General features: G+C 37.9%; 1 protein-coding gene across 1 annotated transcript in view; it reads right to left on the reverse strand.

Moving 5' to 3' along the window:
* LOC127511335 (thyrotropin-releasing hormone-degrading ectoenzyme-like) overlaps nucleotides 1–26,914 on the reverse strand; it is a 148,148-nt gene that overhangs the window by 55,035 nt on the left and 66,199 nt on the right. Inside the window, exons 5-7 of the mRNA XM_051892107.1 lie at nucleotides 13,466–13,579; nucleotides 6,146–6,283; nucleotides 4,621–4,686 (exon numbers count right to left, since the gene is read on the reverse strand). Coding sequence (XP_051748067.1) covers nucleotides 4,621–4,686; nucleotides 6,146–6,283; nucleotides 13,466–13,579 — 318 coding nt within the window. The remainder of the gene's footprint in view (nucleotides 1–4,620; nucleotides 4,687–6,145; nucleotides 6,284–13,465; nucleotides 13,580–26,914) is intronic.

Genomic DNA, 26,914 nt, shown 5'->3' on the forward strand with positions numbered 1-26,914 from the left:
ATACTTTTTGTGCGCCAAAAAAACCCCCAAAATAATGACTTTATTCAACAATATCTAGTGATGGTCGATTACAAAACACTGCTTCATGAAGCTTCGAAGCTTTACGAATCTTTTGTTTCGAATCAGTGGTTCAGAGCGTGTATCAAACTGCCAAAGTCACGCCCCTCAGTGGTGAACCATTGAAATTTTTAAACACTTATGGCATAACGAAGCCTTGTTTTTTGAAATCATGTGACTTTAGCAGTTCCGAACCACTGATTCGAAACAAAAGATTCATAAAGCTTCATAAAGCAGTGTTTTGAAATCGCCCATCACTAGATATTGTTGAATAAAGTCGTTATTTTGTTTTTTTGGCGCACAAAAGTATTCTCATCCCTTCATAACATTAAGGTTGAACCACTGTGGTCACACGAACTGTTTTAAATATGTCTTTAGTAGCTTTCTGGGCATCTGAAAGTGTTAATTATCTTGCTGTTAATGAAGGCCTCACTGAGCCATCGGATTTTATCAAAAATATCTTCATTTGTGTTCTGAAGATGAACGAAGGTCTTACGGGTGTGGAATGACATGAGGGTGAGTAATTAATGACAGAATTTTCATTTTTGGGTGAACTAACCTTTTAATGTCTTGTATTTTTTAAATTATTTTATTTTAATAAGTAATTTTAGTTGTGAGCATAATGCTGGAAAAGCCTTGATGTCGACAGTGTTCTTATGATGCCGAAAAGTCCAACTAGTTAAAAAGATGGGTTCAGATCTAAAGACACACTTCATAACTAAACAGATTCCATTGGGATGGTTGTGTGTGTAATTAATTTAATGTAATTGGCGACGGCTAGTTACTCTTCTGACACTCTTCAGGACAGCGTAATATCCTGAATGTCCCTTCATCAGATATTATAACCACATTCGGTTTTGGTTCCTCATTCTGTAAAGCCAAATTACTTACCAAGGGAGACAAAAGTTTGATCGCTTTCGATATGTAAATCTCCCGGAGCTAAAACACGAGTTTTCTGTGAGAGCCTTCATCACAACAGTCAAAGCAGATCATAAATAATTCATTATTCATCCTTCTAAATGAGTTCCCTCAAAAGTAATACAAGAAGAAATATGTCTACAATTTCCCTGCATATGAAAGTAATTTTGAGGCAATGGAGGTAGATTGTTTGGTGAGGTGTTGTGTTTACCTATTCTTCCCATCAATCACACAGAGACAGACAGAGATACTGAAAGTTCCCATATGAGAGAGACAGAAAACAGTGATAATGAGGCGGAACAGCCAAGCCAGAAGGGGCTGCTGGGAGAAGAAGAGGAAGATGGGAAAAATGGATCTTCTCTGTGTTCAAGAATGTTGGGAAATTGAATTGAGGAGTATCTGGCTATTTCATCTGTGTTCAGAACGAATTATTAGCCCACAATATCCACAGGGATCTGACGGACTGTCATTCTCCAAGTCAGGATCCCACTGAGAACAAAAAACAGGACTATGAAGCACTGAATGCAGGGAAGAAGCTTCCCGCTGTTCCAAATCACATCCAGAGGATGAAGATGGAGTGTAATATGCTGAAGTTTATTTCTCCAGGGCAGTAGCGCACTTGTCCTCTGCTATTCATAGGTCAAGCATTTCACATTTCTAGCCGGAATGAATATTTCCTACATCCCATAATATGATCCATCTGAAAGTGGCTTTAAAAGCAATGGGCAGTGTGTGTAAATGAGACGGGAGCGCTTCATCACTCCAGTAGCTGTATAAGCCAGAGAACCATTCAGACTTCTTTTATGACTCCCACTATTCTTTTATAAGAGACATTCATCCGCCCGCCTCACCAGCCTATCCACCATTTACCAATAAAGACGCCCTCATCCTCACAGAGAGAAAGAGGGATGGTAAACGGTGATCCGGGTGGGACTTCAGCCCGTCTGTTGCTTCTGAACTGTTCAGCATTCACGTCTGTCTGCTGCTTCAATTATGCAGAGACACGAGGAGGAGAAGAGATGCCACACAGAGCCAAAGACAGACACTGAGAGAATGAAATGAGCTTCAGTGAACAGAGAAACACAGACAGCAGATGAGAGAGGAGAGATGGATCGCTGGAAGAGGTGTAATGTTGTGTTTCTCCAATTAAATACACAGACTTGCAGATCTAGAGGGGTTTAGGAGTTCATCAAGCAGAAACTATGGTTAATATAACAAAAAATTCAAAGAAAATAATAATAGTCAATAAATAAAAAAATACCTTCCTACCAACATACATGGTAAAATGTAATAATTTTATTTAAAATTTTTGCTGATTAATACAGACAAATTTTGAGAAAAGAAAACAACAAATTAATAAATTGATAAATTGATTGAACTGATAAATAAATGAACAAAAAATATTAACAGGAACCAGAACAATAATAATAATAATAATAATAATAATAATATTTTGAAATGTAATCGTTTTATTAAAATTTATAACTGTTTCAATCCTCTTTCTACACATTGGTAAGAAATTATGAGATTCATCACAGATTATTTTATTGTGTTCTATTTATTTAAAATTTAAAAAGACATAAAAGATTAAACTTAAAGGGTTAGTTCACGCAAAAATGAAATTTCTGTCATTAGTGATGGGCGATTTCAAAACACTGCTTCATCACTACATCATAATTGTTTAGAAATTTCAATGGTTCACGTGGCTTTGGCAGTTTGATACACGCTCCGAACCACTGAATCGAAACTAAAGATTCGTAAAGCTTCGAAGCTTCATGAAGCAGTGTTTTGAAATCACCCATCACTAGATATTGTTGAATAAAGTCGTTATTTTGTTTTTTTGGCTCACAAAAAGTATTCTCGTCGCTTCATAACATTAAGGTTGAACCACTGTAGTCACATGAACTGTTTTAAATATGTCTTTAGTAGCTTTCTGGCCATCTGAAAGTGTTAATTATCTTGATGTCAATACAGGCCTCATTGAACCATCGGATTTCATCAAAAATATCTTCATTTGTGTTCTGAAGATGAACGAAGGTCTTACGGGTGTGGAACGACATGAGGGTGAGTAATTAATTACAGAATTTTCATTTTTGGGTGAACTAACCCTTTAAATATATATATAAAAAAAAAAAACTTACTAGTAAGGGAACATTTTTCAGATCACCTTCAAACCCCGCCCCCCACCCCCCACAATGTCATACTGATTTACTGATTAACCAAGATTTATTTGGCACATTGTTTTTTTTTTCCTTTTGCACTAATCGGTATATTGATGTTGCTAATAATACCACAGGTTTACTACAGTAGATACGGCCTACTGGACAAAACCAAACACACTAATTACATTTATAGCGAGTCCAAGATATGTGAACACATGAGCATGAGACACGTCAGTCTACTGGTCAGACGTGTGTGTTTGTGCTGCAATATAAAGCTTGTATGTGCAGCTGTTACATCTGTAAATGAAGCATTAAATCTGCAGCTCTGTAGAAAACATGACCTGATTGTGTTTCCAGCCACTAAGAGCAACATTAAACCACAGCGTCAAAAATAACCCAGAAAGAAACTCTGAAACTGACAGATTTTTGACAGCGTCTCAGTCATAAAGAAATGAAATGAGAAGTTACGGATGTTTTGAAATGTGATTTATTTGGATCTAGATGGTGAGAAATCTGTAAGTTTTGCACCTCTGAAAGTGTGTGAACTCATGTCAAAGGAGGAGGGTTTTACATTTAACATTCATTCATTTATGGATTTACTCTCACTGGATTCAAACCTGCAGCTTGTTTGTTTACAGCCCCAATCCTTTAACCACATTTCAGGATGTAGTTTCATGTAGCAGCCATATGGTGTCCACAAAACCATTAATACTGTCTAATAATACATGTAGAGATCTGCTGTTCACTTCTGAGGGGCATGAACTGGTAGACGGGACGCAGGAAGAGATTCACAGAAGGTGACCATGTGAATATAAACAAACAGCACAACAAAATCCTTGTGCTGATACTCTGATCACCTACATCGACACAATACAAGACACTTGTGCTTTAACATAACTGATGTGTTTCATCAGATCTTGACGAAGCCATGACTGTGAACTGGTTTAACACAGAGAATGATTCAGAAATTTCTGATTGTGAATATTCCAGATAATAAAATTAGTTTCTGACACAAACACATGTAATGGCTTGTCTGACTGTGTCACTTTCACCTCAAGCGTGTTGGCAGTGCGTAACACGACAACAAGCTGTTGTAGCTTTAAAGATAAGAAGCGCATGTAAAAACCGTCACGGTTGGTTGTATAATCTATCAAACGCTCGTAGCAAATACATATGTGACACTCGAACAACCTGAATGGGCTTGAGAAATGAACATTTGTTGCTATTTTCAAGTTTTAAATGGTGAGATGGTGAGATTCAGATTATCTGATTATTATTTTTTTTACAGGATTTAATGAAAATGGAGCTTTTGAAAAAAAGAGATTGGTATTTTGCCACAATCCTGTTATTAAGCTGAATGTATAATTCATACATACTGTAGAGCCTTATAAACATATTCACAAGACACATTAGGAGTAAAAACATGAGTGCGAAATCATCTGTGACCACAAAGACAAAAGATGAAAGAAAACTATTGACTTACATTGAGGCCTCTCTGGAATAGCGTCTGTCCCATGACGTTCGCCAGCATACGGATCAGAGCGGCTCCCTGCAGACACACAGTAAACACACGTTCAATAAGGACTGCTCATTTACACACGGCTTCTGTTCACATACATACAAAACACAACAAAATATACATAGTAAACATAAATGTACATATAAATATACATTCTGTAGGGTTTAAACACCGAAATGAGAAGCTTGTATTTTTATTAAAGCACTTATATGAATTCTGTACATAAATGTGTGTTATTTGAACAGGAAAGTTTTAAAATCATAATTCTATAGTGGTGGAGAACTTCTAAACTTCTGGTTATGAGCTACTGATTTTCTATTTACTTGCTGGTATTTTTGTTAAAATTAAATTTTAACATTTTTGTACACCACAGAAAATGTTTAACATTATGTAATAACAGTTCAGTTATAAATTATAGCATGTTTCATTTTCTAGCAGGTCTGCTGGTTCATCTAAACAAGGACTCCATGACACTCATCCTGCTTTTTTCTGCTGTTTTATGAGTCTGTATCTTTTTTTTTTTTTTTTCGATTTTGAGTGACTTTGACATGCTCATTTGACAGCATCTAATTCCCATCCCTCCCTCCACTATCTGTGTGATGAGTGTCACTTCCTGTTAGCACTGGGGGCTCATGGGATGTTGTGGGATATATCAGAGTCCTTAGAGAGTGAGGATGAAGTGATGAGGGACGGCCGTGTGTCAGGGTCACTGCAGTGTGACTGACAGAGTTCATAACACCACAGAACCTGTGGGGAAACAGGGGGAGGGGCTTGAGGAAGAGCAAGAGCCAATCACAAACCGGCTAAGGGAGATTTGAAGCAGAAACTCAAATCTTCAGTGGATGGATGATTCTGTCTGCGTCTGAACTCTGATGGAGGACAAATATTTTCTTCACTGCTCTTTGTGATTTAATGGCTTTCAGATGTTCAGGATGAGAGGATATTTTTGGGTGCTGTAAAGTGTGTTCCAGTGAGAAAGAAGTAATTAAATAGATGTTGTCTGGTCTAAGATGAAATGTTTATTGTGCCACTAAAGTCTCCAGAGGACACAAAACCTCACAATCTCTCAGTGTAACAGTTTCTTTCCTCGACTTACTGCAAAACAAGCTTTTAATTAAACTGTTTTTCTTGTGTATGTGAAGAGGCTTATAACAGCACGACTCAATTTACAATTTACAAAGATAAACTGAGAATTCTTTACTTGGGAGAAAAATAACAAGCAAACTGAGGTGTTTACTGGACTTAATAAAAGATAAAGTTAACAATGAAGTCCGCACATAAATAATTGACTGATTAGACCGACGATTCTGTTGTTTTACAAAGTCATTGTTTCTCTTCTACTGTCTTGCTGTATAAAAGAGAAGTGCAATGTGCTTATTTATGTTTAATTTTGAGTATAAACCAGTTCATTCAGTTCAGCTCAACATTAAAGGTTTATAATCTTTTCCATCATGCAGATAAAGCCTGTAGGAGTTTATGATTCTCTTGCCTTCTTATATGCGATCCAGTCAAACACTCTGTCGATGTCTGTGGCTTCAAACACTTCCTGAGAGATCGGATGAGAACTGGCCAAACCGTCCAATAACATCACCTCATGAAGAACATCCGTCAGAAACCTCTGCTTCTCCTGTGGATGAGAATGAGAGACTTCATTCATTTTTTACATTATCAAACACATAAACCTGTCTCATAAAAGCTTCTGTTTTATTTTCAAAAGTAAAAATAACTTTGAGCTGCTCTATAAATGAAATTAGAAAGTGGTTATGGGAAAATCTAGCTCATATCTTTCATGACTGAAGCCTTTATACCTGCAGAAGCTTCCATAATTCATTGATTTGATGAATATTCACTGCTGCCACACGAGCACCAACATGACTCACTGCTGCTACTTGAGCTACAATACAGTCAGTGTGAGTGTGTGTGTGTGTGTGTGTGTGTGTGTGTGTGTCTGTGTGAGTTGTACAAGGGTCTCTCTGCTCTGATCAAATGTCTCCCTGTAGGATACACTATAAAGACAGGTAGATGTTTTGGGTCAGTTGAAAAAGACCCTCATCATTCACTGTGTCTGTGGATCAGCAGAGAGTCACAATCTCAAATGCAGTCAGTTGTTCAGGACCACATGAGGATGTTACTCGGATATCAGGTTATTTCCTATTTATAAGTAAGTCTCAACTAATTTTTAACTGTTTAAAAAATAACATAATAAGAAAATACATCACATTTTTTTTTCTTTCAATTACCTTGACGCACCATGCAAATATACAAACGCAAAAAATGATAACAGAATAAGCACAGAAACTTAATGTTCATATTAAATGTTTGAATATACTGATAATCAATTGCTCCAGTTTTGTAGATCAACTTCTACTTTCAAAAGATGTTCAGCTTAATAGACATACCATCTATATAAAACCACAAACTCTCATACATTTCAGCAAAATTTGACACTGTTTTCCTGTTACCCTTTTAGTAGTGGCGGTTTGCCAGTTACCGTATATGAAAATGGATTAAATACGAATCACATGAATTATATATGAAAGCATTACACTGCATGTTCATATTCTGAACATCTTCATAATGGGCCCTTTGGCAAAATCTCTGGGCTGACTGACCAAATTCAAATAGACGCTAAATTAATATTTTATTATTTTATTTTGTTCTCATCTATGTATTATATTATTAAATGTGCATTACTAAGAGAAATCAGCAAACTACGAGCTGTTATAAACATGTCTGATTTTGATACTCTGAATGCTTTATTACACCTTCATTCTCCATCATTATGAATAATTCTTGCCCATTAAAGCTTTTGGCAGCTTGATTAAAATCCCATTGAAGACATTAATAAAGCAGGATATTTTAATCAAGGGATTTGAGCTCAAACAAACAACATATGGAAATAAGTCCAGAAACAAATGTTCATCAAAACCATTTTATGTCAATATAATGAGGCATATTCTATTAACCCAGTGATTCCTGGTTTCATGTAATGTGTTCAAACCACAATGACAATTTCATATTCAGATGTTCTGCTAAAAGCAGTTTAATGAAATGACAGACATAAAACAGACTCACATAAAAGTGAGAAGTCATACAAATCAATACAGAGAATATTTATCTGAGTGCCAAACTGAGATTGATGCGTGATTGTTGGGTAGCTTTTTATCATATTTGTAGATGAAAGCCTATCTTTTATGGCTTTGACATGAATTCTTTCTTTTTGAGTAGCTAATGAAGGGTGAAATTTCCTACAATAGAATTACATCTTAAGTATAATTATCTTTAGATATTTGTGTCATATAAAAAAAACTGAAACATGCTTCACTTAATGGACTGCTGCAATACTGTATTCCTCATATTTAACTTCAGAGAGAAGATCTTAGAGGAAGTAGCAACTTTTTGAAATCAGTGTCCTAATTTCTCAGGCTATTTATATCATCACTTAAGTGGTCTTGCAGAAGAGAACAGAGTGTGGTATTTGTCTTATTATTATTTCCTGATGGACAGTCACTTTAAAGTCCAGACTAATATAAGCTTCACAGGTTAATGTAAATAATGTACATTGGCGGAATTAATATATGCGAATGAGCCCTTCATGTTAATTCACAACACACACTATGGTGAATACACAGAAAGAAAGACAGAGAGAGAACAGCTGGTGATGCAGAGTCGATTTTATGCAAGTCACGTAAGTGGGCACTATAAAATGAGTGCAATGAGAAGAGCTTCCATCTGGCCCATATGTCCTCTCAACAAGGTGTTTAGGTTCAATGATACTTCATTTAGATCCTGCTTATTAACGTCTCAACATCATCACCTGAAGTTTCTCACTGATTAACCTTTTTAAGGCCAGAGATCACAATGATGCCTACCATTCAGGTCAGCAGCTTGGGAGCAATGCATGATGGGTAACAAAACCTTGCTGAGAGCTCTTCAGCATGACGGATGTGAGAAAGAGGAGGAAAACCAACAGTAGTTATGAGCAGGTGGAGGGTCCTATAGGCTGTTTTAATGACCTGTTAAGGACTCTTGTCAAATCCATTCCCACATTTCTCTGTGCATTTGTGAGTTTTCAGTCCTGGTTTAGACTCCTTCTCCTTGAAATGTGCAATATTATCCAAATTGGTAAGGAAATGCTTAGAGTCATCCTATCAGCGCGTTGAAGTGTTTCCATCAAAGCTTATCGAACGAGAAAGACCCAATTGCTCCCTGAAATGATGTTCCCTAAATGGTCTCTCTGCTTGGCTGATGCCCCATAACCAAGGTGGCTTGGAGCAGAGAGGTATGAAATACTGGGACAGACGGGATGGGAAGGTCATTATATGGATGAGAATGTGAGTGTGTGAGCAGAAAACACACAAGTATTAAACAAGGGTTCTATATTGACATTTATCTTACTCAAAATAGACAAATAAATAAACATTTAAAATAAAAAAAATAATATAAACTTTTAGTATTAAAGGTTAACAGGAGCAAAATTTAGTGCATTAACCTTCAGCACTTATACTTACCATATTTCACCCTTAGTGAACACTATGTTCAGACTAAGACACATCAGGTCTGAGTGATAAACACACAATAATCTGCACACTAGCTCATGATAAACCTGAACACAGTCAGTGAATTATAATGAGCAGAAGATCCAAACAGATTTAATCAGAACTGCTAATTCATAGCAAAGACTGAGCTAACAGGGGACATTATCAGAAATTTCCTAACGTTTTGGCAATTTTCTTTCAAATTTATGAACAAACATTCTTCTAGTAACGTTAATAGATTGTTTGTTTAAAGTTATCTGGCCTTCTCAAAATGTTATCACAAAACGTTATCTATACATTGTTCATGGAGCATTTTTTTCTGAAAAATTTTAGTTGGACGTTCATATAACATTTTTTAAATGTTGCTGCTTGTTTTAGAATGTTCAGAGAACATTCAAAAGCAATGTTCCCATAATGTTTGCAAAATGATAAAAATTAAAAACAAAATAGATGTTTTGGACATTCAGAGAGCATTCAGAAACATAGTTTTGTCAAAAGTACCGGCTTCGGTACCACGTCGGTAATGAAATTTAAAAAATGTGGCGCTTTGAGCACTGTTGAGTGGATTCATAAACACCTCTGATTGGCCACTGTGTTGATGCGCTCATCAGATATGTCTGTGATTGGCTTCAATAATCAACGTTTCAAAAACATTGTAAATAGTCATCAATGACGCTGTTCACCAAGTGCTTACACAGATACACACACTGTAAAAAGTAATACGCTCTACCTACTCAATAAAATTGTAGCAACAGATTACAAGCAATATTATTAATTATTATTATTAAAATTAAACATATAAGAATTGAGTTTAAATTAATCAAATTAATTCCTTAAAAGTCAATCATTTAAAATGTGTAAAATTAGAAAACACCATTACAAAAATCACAAACTGACATAAAAAGCAAAGAGTCACACTGCCCAACTAAATGAAACACTGATCACCATAATGGTGACCAAACATTTTCAATAAAATCAACATCAACATCTAAACCTCTGTTAATTCTTGTGTTTCTCGTTCCTTCAGTGATTCTGCTTGTTATCATCAGGTGTCTTCAATGTTGGCAATAAAAAACAAAGAGTTCTTAATTCATCTTTGACGTCTGTCTGTTATTCAGATATGTGGTGTCAGTACTTTTGACAACTCTAATAGGAACATTGGCAAAATGTTTTTAAGAACAGATTTTTGTTAGCTGGGAATCATTTTGTTGTGTATCACAACAGACCACTAAAGCTGGACTGGAATAGCACTATGATAATTGAACAAACCTTGTCCTTGTATCATTTTACCAGGTTGTTTTTTTTCAGTAACATCTAAAAGTGGATTTTATTATGGAATGTAAGTGATCCCCAAACATTAAGTAGTTAACAAACAAAGAAATGTGAAGTTATCATAATGTATGCTACTTATAATACATGCTATATGAATTAAACTGATGGTCATGGATACACCTGAAATAAATAATATGCAGATCCTCATGAAGAGAATGGCCTTCAGAAGAACTGCAGGATTGCATCATTCTTCAAAAAGAAGTTTTTTTTTAGGGGAAGAAGGTGGAATTTCTGTTCTCGTCATGACTCTAGAAATTCTCATAAAAGATTAATAATGTTCAGATATAGTGACTGGAGAAGTCTTTGAAGGTGTTTGACTTCCTCCTGGTGTTCACAAACACTCCTGAATCTATTTATCATCCTATAATACAGAAATATCATGAGATGATATTGTGTTTGGCGCACCTGGTCTTGTCAAATAGCCTCATAATTCTTGGCTGTTATACAACCATTCAGAGCATCACTGAACCTATTGACTGTCTTTCTCCAAACGTGAACCCATCTGGATGGAGGAAATGGATGTGGATGAATCATTAGACCACAGGTGTCAAAGATACAGGCCCGCGGGCCGAATACGGCCCACAAAGGTTTTTCCAGCCCGGCCCGGGGGATGATTTGAACAATAATAAAAAACAGTTGCATGATGCATGGTTCACCGGCCATAAATCCAAACGGTTATTAGTTTTATTTTGGCCAATATCTATCCTGGACTTGCAAACTGCTTTGCAATCATTTCCCAAGCTGTCATTTGTGTGGAAATATTACGAAGTCTGTAAACAGGACGTTAATACAGCCACATTTTGAATAAGGACGCAAAGAGAAGAAAACAGACGTGCCAGCAGAGCAAATACTGTACCAGGCTAAGCTCACTGTTTGTGAAATATAGGAAGAAAAATATAAATATTGAATTGGGTTTATGATGTAACTTAGAAGGGAACTGAAAAGTTTCTATCTCCGTATAAGTAGCCCATTTTATAAGCGCAGCGCTGCTTTGTGTACAGCGGTAACCAAGGAAACACTATATCGCTGCTGTTCCACAAGCGCCACCTACTGTTAGAGAGTGAATTTGCATTTTCATTCAGTCCGTCTGCTATTTTTGCTTTGTGCAGGTATCTTATGTAGCATAATTTCACAAAGCTATTTAGTCAGACCATGCTGTTTTTTTCTGTAAATCTTTAAATTATACAATCAAATTTAAATCAAAAACAACTGCTCATGCTCAAAATGCAGTGGTGCCTGTATACTAAATGCCTACACATACTTTTTGTTTAAGGCCAGTTTGGCCTGTTATAGAACAAATAAACAACAAATAGATAAATAAAGAAAAGAAAAAAAATTGGCAACCGGTTTCAAATTTGCTCCCAAAAAATTGGAATTGGCCATAAAAAAAAAATCAATAATAAAAAATATTAAATAAAACATTATTTAAAAAATCTAATAGTCTAAGTCTTTTCGCAGTATAAACAAATGCAGTTTTCAAAGAGCAGTGTGTTTTTTTTCTTGCAAATTAATGTGTAGTTTGTATGGTTAATATTAATGTAACTGTGAGCTCACTGAGGTTTAAAAAAAAAAAAAAAAAAAAAAATTGGCCCACACATGGTTACATTTTTTCCCATCCGGCCCTCAACCTAAAATGAGTTTGACACCCCTGCATTAGACCATGAAACTTTTTTTTTTAATATTGCACTTTATTTATAGGCATAAATATAAATAAAAAACATAAACAAATACATTTATTTCTGTTTTTTCAATGGCAGCTTTGGCACAAATTCCAGCTCTTTGAAGCTCCGCAGTAAATTATCAGTTTTTGTTCAGACTGACACAGAGGTGTAACACTAATAATGTAGTTTGTCTTTTCCCACTGAATATTTTTTGCAAATTTTAAAATAAACTAGAATGTTTAAATAAGTTGTTCACAATGCATTATGATTAGAAGCTCACCAATCTAATCTGTGGCACTGTGGTATTATTTCACAGCTCTCTTCTGTAATTGATTGAGCATCTGGAGAGGACTACATATAGACTGAAGTTTCATTAAAACAGCAAAATATGATGGCATAAGCACCGGTTGCTGTGGCAATGCAGCAGGACTGAAAAATAGAGGCGTGTGATAACAGAGCTCAACACCATTAGATATGATTCTTGCTGCACATGAACTCAGACTCAAACTGCGCTCATAATAACCATTAAAACCGTTGGAACAATTTGTTCTTTACAAGCTCATAATGAACCAGTCCCTGCATGCCTCCATTTAGCCCACTAACTCACTAAAACATCTGAGCTAATTTGTTGGAAAAATTTAGATTTCTACATCTAAAATAAAAAGCACTTTGTGTATGTATGTATGTATGTATTTATGATATTTTACTTTTATGTAAACATTTTGTTTTTGGCTATTTCAAAAGGCATCGGGAAAGGGGGATCAGGAAATGCAACAAGCCAGATTTGAACTAACCTTGCCAATGTGAGCGCCATGATTTAACCACTAGGCCAAAGAAATCAGAACCAAATTAAAAACAGTGTCAGAGTGTTATCAACATTTAACAGTTGAAACGGAACAGAGTATAGATAGCACTCAAATACACTGCAAGAGGATTGTTGTTTTCTGCTCATCTCAATTTTGGTACAAGAAGAAATGCTCAAGATCTCATTTGTGTGAAAAGCATTACAAATTTGCTCTTATTTTAAGAGATTCAGACATCTGAATAGCATGAAAACCATCAAAACTCACTCTATATAGTATTGTTATTTGTGTAAATAATATGATATAAATCTTTTTTTGTCACATTACAGAAAGCGGAAACTTTTGTTTCCATTTCATCCAAGTTATAGATGTTCACCCAAGTTATACAAACACTGAATAAAAAAAAAAAAAAAGATTATTACAGTGCTTGCTTCTGATCAATAGAAAAATGAAATAAACAAACAAACAGACTCACCATGTTCCACTTTGGAAAGAGGAAATCAGTCCCGATGTACTCAAAGTAATGAGCGAATCCTTCCTTCAGCCAAACATCCTCCCACCAAACTGGTGTGACTAGATCCCCAAACCACTAGAAGAGAAGAAATGAACCATCAATCATCAGCCGAGAAACAGAGTGACCATTACAAAGATCGATTTCATGTTCACCGGTGAAGAATTATGACAAACTTTTGTACAAGAAAAGTGCTTATGGGTAAACTGAAACCAAACTTTATTTGGACAAACCATCAGAAAAATATACACTCTCCTATTCATCCAATATCTGCAAAAGCATATTACATCTAGTGGCAAACACGGTTTATTAGAAAAGTCCAATACAGAAGAAAAATAACTCACTTCCTTCAGAAGCAGAAGTACAAACAAACACTTCTAATAAACAGTTGCACTCTAGTTTAACAGAAAAGTTGTTCACAAATGGCTTCACAGAACATTGAAAACCGGCAGAGCTTTTGAACTATGATTAATAGCGGCCTAAACAATCAATTACCTACAGTTACACAATTAAAAACACATTTTTCTGTTTCACAGCATTCATAGCTGGGCGTTACGCCAAGGACAGAAAAGAGAAAAATAAGGATTCGATTATGAAACGTCCCATCTGGAATGTAGAAAGTATTCAAGTGACCCCTGCTATTGTGAACAGATGACAGTGTGCAAAACAGGGCTATTGACTGGAAAAGATGCAACATTGCAGTTGTGAATGGGCTGGATATTTTCCACAGGCTCTGAGGCTCAAGCAGGTGTGCTATTGAACGCCGGATCTCATTGTTGCAGCACACAAACCTCTGTAGGAGTCAGGCCTCTTTCATCTGAACATGACATCATTACAGCAGCTGACGGGACGTTCATCTGTGACTCAGACACATGGACTGATAGAAGAGCCACAGCGTATAGAGGGAAACAGCTGTTATCCCGCTCTCACAGGAACTCTCTGCTAGTCACACTTCAAGTGGCTTCCCAAAGGTCTAGTGACTTTTTCTGCCCTCTTCTGATTTGTCAGATGTTTTGATGCTAATGACAATGAACCAGGACAGTGAGTCACTTCACGTTATTTATTGTGTTTAAAAAGTTAGAAGCTGCAGAGCAAATGTAGCAGATGTATTGAGATAGACAGGCATATAGATGGATATGTTCCACAGAAGAAAGTAACCCATAAAAATGTAAAAATGATTAATCTTTATTGTTGTGTATGTTATCCCTTTAAAATCTTCAGTATTTTTTTTTTATTGCTCACATTGTTATATTGCTATTACACTCTGACAGCACATGAGCCGTGATAGTGACATGAAAAAGCGTTGTAAGAGATCCGTCTGGGGTTCTGACAGCTTGCGTTTTGTGTTTGTGCCTGATTAAGCAGTTCAACAACGCAAGAATGTCAATGAACAGTACCAAACGTGAGACCTTCAACAATGTCTGTGAGATGAAAGCTGAAACAGAGGGATTCTGCAGCCCACCTGCTTTATTAAAGGCCCGCTGAAGTGTCTTGGAACATGCAGCATTATTCAATGTGTTGACGTCATTTCAACTGAAACAGGATGACAGAGCGATATATCAAACAGCCCCACCCTTTTTTAAAATAGCCAATAGCGTTTAGTTTATGTTACAGCTCAGCCAGAGCCATTAGACTCTGGAAAACCTCAGTTTCCTTCTAATCTCTAACAGTTTCTCCACCTAATGTCCTCTATATCGCTTTAAAATACAGCATTCTGTACAGAATTCAAATGGGTCCGACACCCTTTGTGGTCTGTGCCGACTCGTGCATATGATCCGCTCTGTGCTCTCGTGTCTCTGGACAAGAGCAGACTGCTCGCAAGGCGAAAACGGACTTCATTCACGTCAATAAACATATTTACACTGTCTGAATCCTTCCCTATTATCTATATAGTGCACTATGTGCCATTCATGTAGAAACTAGTAAATGTGTGAGCAAATGACAAATTTTAGCTTCAGCTTCAGTGTCCGTGTATAGTGTAGGAGGGGGCGGGACTTCAGATTCTAGAGAGCATTTGATTGGACCGAAGTTTTGACGAGAAGCTGAAGTCCGATGTGATGTCATGAAAATCCGTGATCCATTTCAGCGGAAGTGAGAGACTGTAAGTTTTGAATGCTTATATCTCCTAAATGCGAATTTTGTCATTGTTTTGGAACACACCAGCTTATTCATAACCTTAAGGCTAACATATTCATACTAAAAGCTAAAAAACTATTTTGATTTCAGGGGGACTTTAACAGATACTCTGGGGGGAGTCAGTTCACTCTGTACTTCTATACTGCAGCATATACTTTATATTTGTGGCAGGAGAAAATCTTCAATGGCATCATTAAGTTATTAAACTCTCCAAAGCAGCTGAGAATCGCTAGACCTTCAACCAAACTAGCAGTCTTGTTCTTACAGTAAACGTCTGAATAATTTAGTTTAAATGTCCTACATTGACATTTACCAAAGAGGTTTAGACAAGGTCTGCCTGCTGGATCAGGTTTGTGACTGCAGGGCAAAGGTCATTGCCTTCTCAACTGGAAAACCACAAGAAAGAAGTCCTGAAGCTGTACTGTAGTATAAGTTCAAATGTTATACGGCCCATAGAATCAAACCTGCATCTCCTGCTCAAGGACCATTGTCTAAAATCCCTTACAAAAAAAATTGTATACTTGTTTTGCAAGTATACTTTATGTAGTAATTATACTACAACCCCATTTCCAGAAAGGTTGAGACATTTTGTAAAATGCAATAAAATCCACAATCTGTGATTTGGTACGTACTGAACGTAACATGATGGGGGCTCGTCCGGGATCTGAACCCAGGACCTCTCGCACCCTAAGTGAGAATCATACCCCTAGACACCTCAAACAACTGAATGTAACATTAATTCTCTTGAACCTTTTTTAACTGACAAAAGTACAATGTTTTCACTGACCAACTTAACTGTATTTTGTAAATCTTAAAAAAAAAAAAAAAAAAAATATATATATATATATATATATATATATATATATATATATATATTGATGGCTGCAACACACTCCAAAAATGTTGGGACAGAGGCAAAATAAAAGTGAAAAGATTATAGAATATCCAAGTTACCAATATCGAAGAATATCCAATATCTCTAACTCTTTTGAAACAGTCTACAATTAGCAGATGAAATGGTAATAGGTGAGGGTATTTTGATTGGGTGTAAAAGGAGCTTCTCTGTCTTTGCAAGCAAAGATGGGTCATGGCTCACCACTTTGTGCCAAATTTCATGAGAAAATAGTCAAACTATTCAAAATTCACATTTCTCAATGCAAGATTGCAAAGAATTTAGGTCTTTCACCATCTACCATAATATTGTGAAAAGATTCAGGGAATCCAGAAAACTCAGTCTGTGTAGGGCAAGGCAGGAGAACTCCATTGAATGTGCATGACCTTTGAGCCCTCAGATGAGAAACCATCATGCTACCGTGTTAAATATAGACACATGGGCTTGGGAGTACTTTGGAAAACCGTTTTCACTTAACACAGTCTGACGCTGCATCAAGAAATGCAACTTTGAATCTCTGTTACACAAGGAGAAAGCTACACATCTGTTCTATACAGAGATGCTGCTAAGTTCTCTGGGCCCGAGTTCATCTCAGATGGTCTAAAAGACAGTGGAAATGTGTGCTGTGGTCAGATGAGTCCACGGTTCAGCTTGTTTTTGAAAAAAAACGGGCATCAAGTTCTCAGTCCCAAAGATGAAAGTGACTTTCATCAGTGACAGGTGCAAAACCAAACATCTGTCATGGTATGGAGGTGCATCAGTGCAAACAGCATGAGTGACTCGCATATGTGTGAAGGAATCATGGAGGCGTATATTGGAATTGTACAGAGACATAAACTGCCATCAAGATGACATCTTTCCTGGGAAGCAAGATAATGCCAGGCCTTATTCTGCACGTGCTACAACAGAGTGGTTTCTAGACACTCTACACCATACAGTGGACGTGCTTGACTGCCTACTTGCAGTCCAGATCTGTCTGCTATTGAAAATGTATGGCCCATCATGAAAAGGAGAATCAGACAACGATGACCACGAACTGTTGAGAAGCTGTCTTATATCAGGTGAGACTGGGTAAAAATTCCACTTGCAAAACTGCAGCAGTTAGCATCCTCAAATCCCAAATGATTAAAAAGTGTATCTAAAAGAAAAGTAGGTGTGACACAATGGTAAACATGCTTCTGTCCCAACTTTTTTGGAGTGTATTGCATCCATCAAAATCAAAAAAATGTTTATATTTACAAAATACAATCAAGTTGGTCAGTGAAAACATTGGAAATATTTTCTTTGTACATTTGTCAGTTAAATAAAGGTTGAAGAGAATGAGCAATCACAGATTCTTGATTTTATTGCATTTTACAAAATGTCCAAACTTTTCTGGAAATGGGGTTGTAATATCAATGCACTATTAAGTGAGCTATTTCAATACTGGGGATAAATTGAAAAAATTACTTTTAAGTGTACTTTGTATATTGAAATGTTGATTATAAACATAACTAATTTAATACTGCAAAGTATCTATAAAACTAAATATTTCACCCACTATTTGAATGAAGATATTTTTTGATACCTCTTTACCTTAACTGAATTAATGTACAGCCTTTCAAATCAGTCACTTATGATGTTCAGTTTCAGTGAGGATGTGTCCTTAAAGCAGCTGCCTGTGTAGAAAGTAGACAGGTACAGAGCCAATCATCACATTACAGTACCTGTCTGCACTAATAAAACAAATATGACCGTTTATCCTGTTCAACTTTGAATCTCAGTAAACCTGAACTAGAACTAGAAATTGCTCTAAATTACAATACGAGAATTTGAAACCCTCTGTTTTGACTGACAAAATTCATTTATTTGTCCAAATTCAGAGTGAGAGTGTGAAATCCCCAATTTCACATGTGTTTATGGATGCTATCTTTTATAAATGAGCAGAGAATAAAACACCAGCCAACAGACATGAGTCATTTAGACAAGACTCACTTCCACTGACAGACTCAGCCATTTATCCTCATATTTAATGTGGAACTCATATTTAATGTCTAACTATGTTTTTTAAAGCAATTGTGACAAGATGTATGTGACGTAAGAGAACCAAAGCCTCACTCTCTAAACAAATTCATATCCAAAGGGCAGAATGTCACCTCTCCAATCAGTAGGAAAATAAGAAACTCAACATCAGCTGCATCGGCCTCTATTAGGTTTATGTTATTGGCTGAATAACTCTGTATGAATGACCGCGGCAGCATCATTTAATTCTGAGAGGCTGAAATTAGATAAGAAATGAACAGTGATTGAGCTTTTATGACATATAAACCCCATCGCTGACGGCGGCAAATCTACTAACAATCCGCTGCTACAGTATATGACATTAAAATGAGTCCAGGAGAGTCCACAGGACAAATCTATACAGCACCTGTCGTCCACTAATCAATTCTCTGCAGGCAGTCAGCGTGAGCAGCGAGATACAAATGTGATTTATCAGATGCCGGTACTTTGCCACCAGCTCGAGTTATTAGTACGCAGACAGACTTTTTAATGTATGACAGAATATGTGCTGGATGAGGACTGATCTAATGCTTTCAAAATAAAGGAGCCAATCATTATGTCAGATGAGCATAAGCTCCGCCCACTCATATGATCTGAGGTCATTTACAGTGGAAAATAATTAGCGGTGTGCTATTTAACTCTATATAAAAAATGATGGACATAAGACTGAAACAGAAAAACAGTTTAAATAGAAAAATGGAAGTCTTAATTAAAAACATAAAGATGAGCAGAAGCTCCAGAGAGCTGCGACACAAAAGGGTGAAACAGCCTGCGGTGAATTCAAAAACGTGTGACGCTTATCAATTAGGCAAATTGGTGGTTAGTTTGTATGAATTCATATAATCTTATTCATACCTTCTTGTACATGTGTTTATGCCCTATATGGTTAGGTTTAGGGATAGACCTTCATGCTTACATTTCTTTTTTTCTTCTAAAAATCGTACATTTCCATATGAATCACACTGTACAAATTTATAAGAAATTGCCACTTCATAAAATCACTTTTTCTCATGAGGTCTATTTGGTTAGCATGAATTCATTTGCAATGTGTGAGAGTACAAGATTTGTCAGAACACATAAAATGTGTAATATGAAATCTGAAGTGGTGTGTCCCAATTTGCATACTTTTGTGAGTAGTGTGAGAAGTTAAGGCGTGTCTGAATCCACTTTTGCTAGTTTAAGGACACAAAATGGTTGGCGCACCCGGTGCATGGTTTAAAAGGGTTGTCCCTATTCTCTTAATGAGTAATGGGTGTGTTTTGGGTGTAACGTGCAATAAACCAATCAGAGTCTCATCTCCCATTCCCTTTAAATGCCAGTTGTGCTCGCACCATGGCAGATTTGCTATTTACATGGCGGAATTTACAAGCGAAAAAACTGAAAGCTTCTCTAGTGAGGAAACAGATAATCTACGGGAAAAGCCGGATTCCACCAAAGCATTTTTATATTTATGCACACAATAATAATCTTTTACCTTGTAATCCTTTTATTTTAAATATTTGGCATGTTTGTGTGCTGCTGCGCGTCCCTGTGTGTGTAATAAGCAGAGTGTATGCGCGTTGTGCACCCGCATATAGGCGCATATTACTAACAAGCTCTTTAAATAACAAAACAAATATTGCGCCGTTGACTTTCGACCAGGTTTCAGTTGGTCAATGGCACAGTCTATTTCAGTTGCCTCAAAATAGCAACACACCAACAATGCGCTGAACACACCTCGTTTTCAGACCAGCACGCCCATGGGTGCACAAATAGGCGCAAATGCATTTGCTATTTAAACAATGTGGCACAGGATGTAAAAATGATAACTTCGTCTGGCTGAAACTAGCAAAAAACATGCAAAAAACATGGTGCTGCATTGCACCAGGTGAATGATTGGGTCCATAGAGTTTGAATTCAAAGATATAGAGACTCTTTTCTGTTGTTTCACAGCTTTTAAAATCAGTAGGGTGCAGTACAAAGCTGTATGTTGTTAAGTTCAAGTCCTACACAAGGTTTTAGCTTTACAGTGTGTTGTACGCATATATAAATGTGAATTCAGTGAGGATGTTAATTTACTGCAGGATAGTATTGGACATATTTCAGTTTTCTGCCTGTAAACATCATCACTGGTCGATATTATAGTTCCAGCCTACACTGCTGCTTCTTTTCAATTATTTGAATCATAAAACATATGTGAAGAACAGCCTGATCTAGGTTGTTCCCATGAATTTCAGCTCTAAAACTATCAAATATGTGCATTATTGCTGTTTCTGAAATAATATCATGATTTCATGCTCCCTGTGAGAGTGTTTTACTGTATAAGGTTCAGACTGAGTTCAGACAGAGCTGCACTATCTGTGCAGAAATGAGAGATGAGGGGATTGTTGTCTTTTATTTCCTTCTCCCTAAAAATAAAACAAAAACAAGAAAACAAACAAAAAGAAAAGAGGAAAGAACTGCAGACATGCTGTTTCATTCCACTCATTGAGCTTTGAGCTAGAACACAATGCAAAGCTGTGATTCAGCAGCAAATGAGGAAGACTAGATGAATCCAGAACAATACTGGAGAGCGCAGAACATCTCCAACATGCTCATCAATAATCCTCCATAACAAAAGGCACTAAAATCCAAGGTTCTCGGAACACAAGAGCTGCAAACAAAGGCTGGTGAAAAATGAGCATATGCAATAAATAATTTCCTTTACAATTCATGCCGATGATGCATTTGTGGGCTTAAAGTCCTTTATTGAACATTATTTCAATGCCAAAAGAAAAAAAAAAAAATCACTTTTTAACCCAGACTGCTTGTTTGATCTGCATCTAATAGTCTGCAATGATGCAAAGACACGAAAAATAGGTTATTTAACACAAGAAAGATTTGTGTATGAGGGAAACACTCTGGAGAAAAAGCAAAACACAGAGAGAAAGAAAGAGGGATGAAGGAAAGAAATCTTTACTTTCACAATCCCAATGGAGGCGATGTGTGAAGCTCTTTTCATATGAGCTGCATCAAATTCTCAAGATGTCCAATTACATCTGCTGCTGTTCTGCCCTTTAACTCAACAACTGACCATCTTCACACTCTCTGTTACTCTCTGACTCCTGGAGTTTTTCTCTTTCTGCCTTTCTTTCTCTGTCTTCTGCACTTAGATAATTCATAATGATATAATTATGAATCTTCACACTTAGGGTGTGTTTACACAACAACGATGTACTAAAAATGAAAAAGTAATTTCTTTGTACAGATCACAACGTTATCAAAACTATCCGCAAAAATGACTAAAAATGCTGCAATATGCATCCAGACAAGTAGTTGGTGATGTTACTTTGTAAAGAAAGATAACGTGCCTGCACATACGCATTCTTATACAGAGCACTCGCACCAAACGCACATGCCTATCCACCTTCCACCTTTCAAGCCACCAAAACTATGTCGTGTAAACGGCCAAAACGCATAAAAAGTTTTCTGTTTTTAGTTGAAAATGGAGTCATGTAAACAGCCCCTTAAAAGAAAAGGCATATACCTTAAAGGGGCTCCCATCATGGGATTTAGTTTTAATTCCTTCATTAGGGGTTCAAGCACCTTGATTTTCCAAGGATCAGCATTCTCCCCTAAAAGTGATCAGGCAGACTAAACCGTAAGTCGTAGAGACTTGAAACTTTGAGGGCTAGTAGTACTCATTCCGCCTACAACATCACCAAGGCTCGCCCCGATCGGCCTGACGGGGGTACTACAGCAGTCAAAAGTATGAAATGGCTCATAACTCCTGAACCGTTAGGCCTAGGCTCAAGTGTCTTACATCGTTTCAAAATTTCGATATTTCTGGGTGGATTTTTTGAAAAACCTACTTTTGCAAACCAGTCCTAGGTTTTTGACCCGATCGGAACCAAACCAGTGCAGCGAGATTCTCCGGAGTCTGATTGTCGATAGTTATCAAAAAAAGTTGAAATTCCGATTCATGGTCCCTAAGGGCCGCCAAAACGTTTGAGGTGGGTGGAGCCACTTTTACTAAAACGGCATTCTTGTGAACAGAATGAGATATTTTCACCAAACTCAGCACACCTATGTAAGAGCTCATTCTGTGGTCCCGTGAAAAAAGGACGTGGTGACTGGCCACTTTGGTGGCACTATAACAGGAAAACGGCTATAACTACTCCACCGTTAGTCCGAGCAACTTGAAAATTGCTGTGCAGCGTCTTCGTCCGAGGGGCCACTATTGTCTATGAGGACACTGATGCATCTCGAAAAACATGTTCACCGTCAGCCACTGAAATTTGAGCAGCTATCAGACAAGGTTAACAGAGGCCAATCGAAATTATGGCCCTAGAGGCCTGTGAGAAATTCTAAAGAAATCGGCCACGGGGGTGCCTTTGCATTTTTCACGTGCGTAAAGCATTGTGTCAGCCACCAGTTCAGTCACCAGCTCAGTCACCTTCCAGTCATCATCTCATTACATGGATTCCCTGCACCTGCACATCATTATCTGCACTCTCTATAGAGACCCACTTCTCCTACACTCCCGGGTCTGGTCTCGTCGATGTGTATCACTACGTCTATATGTCCCTACAAACCTCAAGACCACTTACCTGTTACTTACCTGACCTGTCTTCAGTGATCCTTCATCCGTCCTCTGTCTTCAGTCACCTGTCATCCACCATCCTTCTGATCCAGCTACTATTTACCTACAAAGAGACATTTCGATTACTGTCAGCTAAGTCACCATTCAACGTGCATTCTGTCTATTACTCACCATTCCTCTCCTCTGTCCAGATCCGTGCCTCTGTTTATAAATAAAGACTGTGCTTGTGATACTCACCTGTCTGTTCCCTTCTGTGACGTGACAGAAGACCAGACCCAATGCAGAGCTCCACGGATTCTGGCGGGAATCGACCGACTGATCCATCTGCCACATCACCAGCCAGTCTGCTCACCCTGTTCCAAGATGGCCGATCAACCGAGGACTATGTTGAGGAGTTCCTTGAACTTTCTCACCTGGTTGCCTAGAACGAGGACACCTTAAAGACCATCTTTTGGTGTGGGCTGGATGACCATCTTTACCAGCAGGTTCCAGCAGCAGCTACAACATGCTCCCTGGCACAGTATATTAAGTGCTGTGGTTGAGTGGTTCTTCCCTCACAGTCGGTGAGGGTGATGAAGACACCACCGCCACTCAGCCACAGTCACCCTCATCCACTCTAGCCACCATAGTCACCACGCCTGTACCTCCAGTCTTCCCTCGAGTCAGAGAAGCGGTCAAACCCAGCATAGACCTCATAACCCAAGTAAGGGACCCTTTCCTAATTTCTGTTCGAACTGCTTTAATGAAGTTCCCTGTTCTCCAGTCCCCATCTCCAGAGTCCCGTCCTAAGATGGCCGCCGCCACGCCTGAGCCCTCGGTCATGATGGCTGCCGCCACACCTGAGCCCTCAGTCAAGATGGCCGCCACCACATCTATGAATCTCTTCCTCCCTTCCTCGTCCCGAGTCCAGATATGGCTCCAGCCCCTGTCCCGAGTCCAGATATGGCTCCAGCCCCTGTCCCGAGTCCAGATATGGCTCCAGCCCCTGACCCGAGTCCAGATATGGCTCCAGCCCCTGACCCGAGTCCAGATATGGCTCCAGCCCCTGACCCGAGTCCAGATATGGCTCCAGCCCCTGACCCGAGTCCAGATATGGCTCCAGCCCCTGACCAGAGTCCAGATATGGCTCCAGAGTCCAGATATGGCTCCACGAGCCCGCTCAAGAGTCCTCTCCAGCCCAAAGACCCAGAGAATCTCCTAAGAATTTCTTTTTTTGGGGGGGGGCTATCCATACCCGGCCATGGGGGCCGAACTTGGGGACAGGACCAAGGCCACGGAGGCCGCACCGCCATGGCCTCCCGAACTGCCTGAGCCGCCATGGCCTCCCGAACTGCCGGATCCGTCCAAGCTCCCTGTACCGTCCTGGAGACGACCTGCCATCATCACCCGGATCACTCCAGGATGCCGTCCCTCCCTTCCTCCCTGGCTGAACCATCTACGGCGTGAGGGCGAGCCTCCCGGAAGGGAGGAGTACTGTCAGCCACCAGTTCAGTCACCAGCTCGGTCACCTTCCCTGCACTACATTTCCCAGCATCCCTCCTGATCCACAACTGCACCCAGTCAGCTCATCTCATTACATGGATTCTCTGCACCTGTACATCATTACCTGCACTCTCTATAAAGACCCGCTTTTCCTGCACTCCCGGGTCTGGTCTCGTCGATGTGTATCACTACGTCTATACGTTCCTACGAACCTCAAGACCACTTACCTGTTACACACATGACCTGTCTTCAGCGATCCTTCATCCATCTTCAGTCATCTGTCATCCGCCATCCTTCTGATCCAGCTACTATTTACCTACAAAGAGACATTTAGATTATAGTCCGCTAAGTCACCATTCAACGTGCATTCTGTCTATTACTCACCATTCCTCTCCTCTGTCCAGATCCGTGCCTGTTTATAAATAAAGACTGTTTGTGATACTCACCTGTCTGTTCCCTTCTGTGACGTGACACATTGTGTATCGCGTGATTTTCCGCGTATGCCCACGACATTCGTACCACATGGTAGAACTACTCACTCTGAGCAACTTTGCCTGTAGGACCGCCGCTGTCCATATAATCGTTTGTTAAATAATAGAGTATTTCAAGAACCAACTTTGGCGAACTAGTAATAGGTTTTTGGCTCAACCTCAAGAACTCTTAAAAAGCTTTAAAAAAAACATATTTTCATTGGTAAATTGGCTGTAAATGGTCTTTTACTTTTATAATTTAAGTGGTTACATGCTTACTAAATAATGTAAAATCTTCTTGCTTAAAGGCCTTAAAATGCTTGAACCCTGATAATTACTGCTTGCAGCTATATTTTTGTTTGAATTCACTTTATATTGATTAAATTTAATCAATTTAAACAGCCCATAAACATACTTTATTAGTAAGGGGAAAAAAAATAAAAAGTGTTAAATGTGAAAATTTTCTGCAATCATTTAAGACATTTCTCCATTTTGGCATAAAGTATTCTTTAAAACTGAGTCAAGAACCCTAGGGTTCTATATAAAACCCCACTGAACCTTTTTCTTCTAAGAGTGACAGATGCTTTATGTTTCTCAGAGGACACTAAACAGCCTTGACGGGACATGCTGAGTCAAGAAGAGCTTTTAATGTGTGTGATGGTTAAACAGGAAATGTATCATGTTCTGATCTGATGATCTGAATCACTGCTGGAACGGGCGTGGATGAAATGCCTCAAACAGAATGGGTAATTTTCAGTCCTGATTGAAGTTGTGCATCTCAAATGGAGGTGCAGCACTTTGACAGTCATGAAATAAACAACGCAAGATGTCAGAAAAGTGACCCTGACTGATCTGCTGATTTGACTGGACTATATCTTCAGTATATATTCCGTATATTTTCAGTATATATGGGCCATTATACAGAATTGATTCAAAGTCTGAGTTGGAAGTGTCTTGGAAAAAATGGGTCTTTTTCCACAAAGTTTGTATGTATGCAAATTGTATAATATCCAAGTTACACATTTCTAGTAATTGCGCAATTAATTCTCATATTGTATTCAGAAAGTTTTGTAATATTTTTCCTCTCCCCAAATGTGTCACTACCGAAACACAATAATAAATAATTTAATAAGAAGGGTTACATTGACCTATTAAGATTTTGTTTACATCTACCTTGTAAATATATTTTTTGAATTTAAAAAAAAAAAAAGTTTTCACAGGTAAATCAATAACAATTACAATTTTAACAATAGTGCAAAAGTGCAATTTATGAGATCTGTTGTGTGTTTTGAATCCAATCTTTCTTTGTTAAAGGCATATACATTGAACAAACACTAAAATAACATCTTAGTTGATAATTCAATATACTATATTTTCGACAAAATATCTCATGTTACGGTCATGACTGCACATTTTCGGTAGGGACAGTGGCTTTTTGGTAGCCACCACATCACATCACAGAATTTTAACTCACATAAACACTACTAAAACATATTAAAATACTAATGATTTGCATAACTGTACTAAAATGTTGTTTATTTCCCCCAAATAAATGATTAAGTGTGCATGTTTCGTTCATGACTGTTTCGGTAGTGACAATTTTAGATACTTTTGAGCCTAGCTGAAAGATGCTAATCAGCACATGGATAGCTAGCGCAGTTCTGAACAGTTGTACACACACAAAAAACTAAATTTTATGGAATAACACCCAAAAAAGTCTGCTTAATTGCAGAAAAAAAAGGTGTTTGGTAGTGACATTCCTTAAAGTTACACACAGATTTTCAGACTCTTTAACACATTTAACTCAAAATGATGGTGCCTATCTACTATGA

Source organism: Ctenopharyngodon idella, chromosome 4 (assembly GCF_019924925.1).
Source record: "Ctenopharyngodon idella isolate HZGC_01 chromosome 4, HZGC01, whole genome shotgun sequence".
NCBI classification, from domain to species: Eukaryota; Metazoa; Chordata; class Actinopteri; order Cypriniformes; family Xenocyprididae; genus Ctenopharyngodon; species Ctenopharyngodon idella.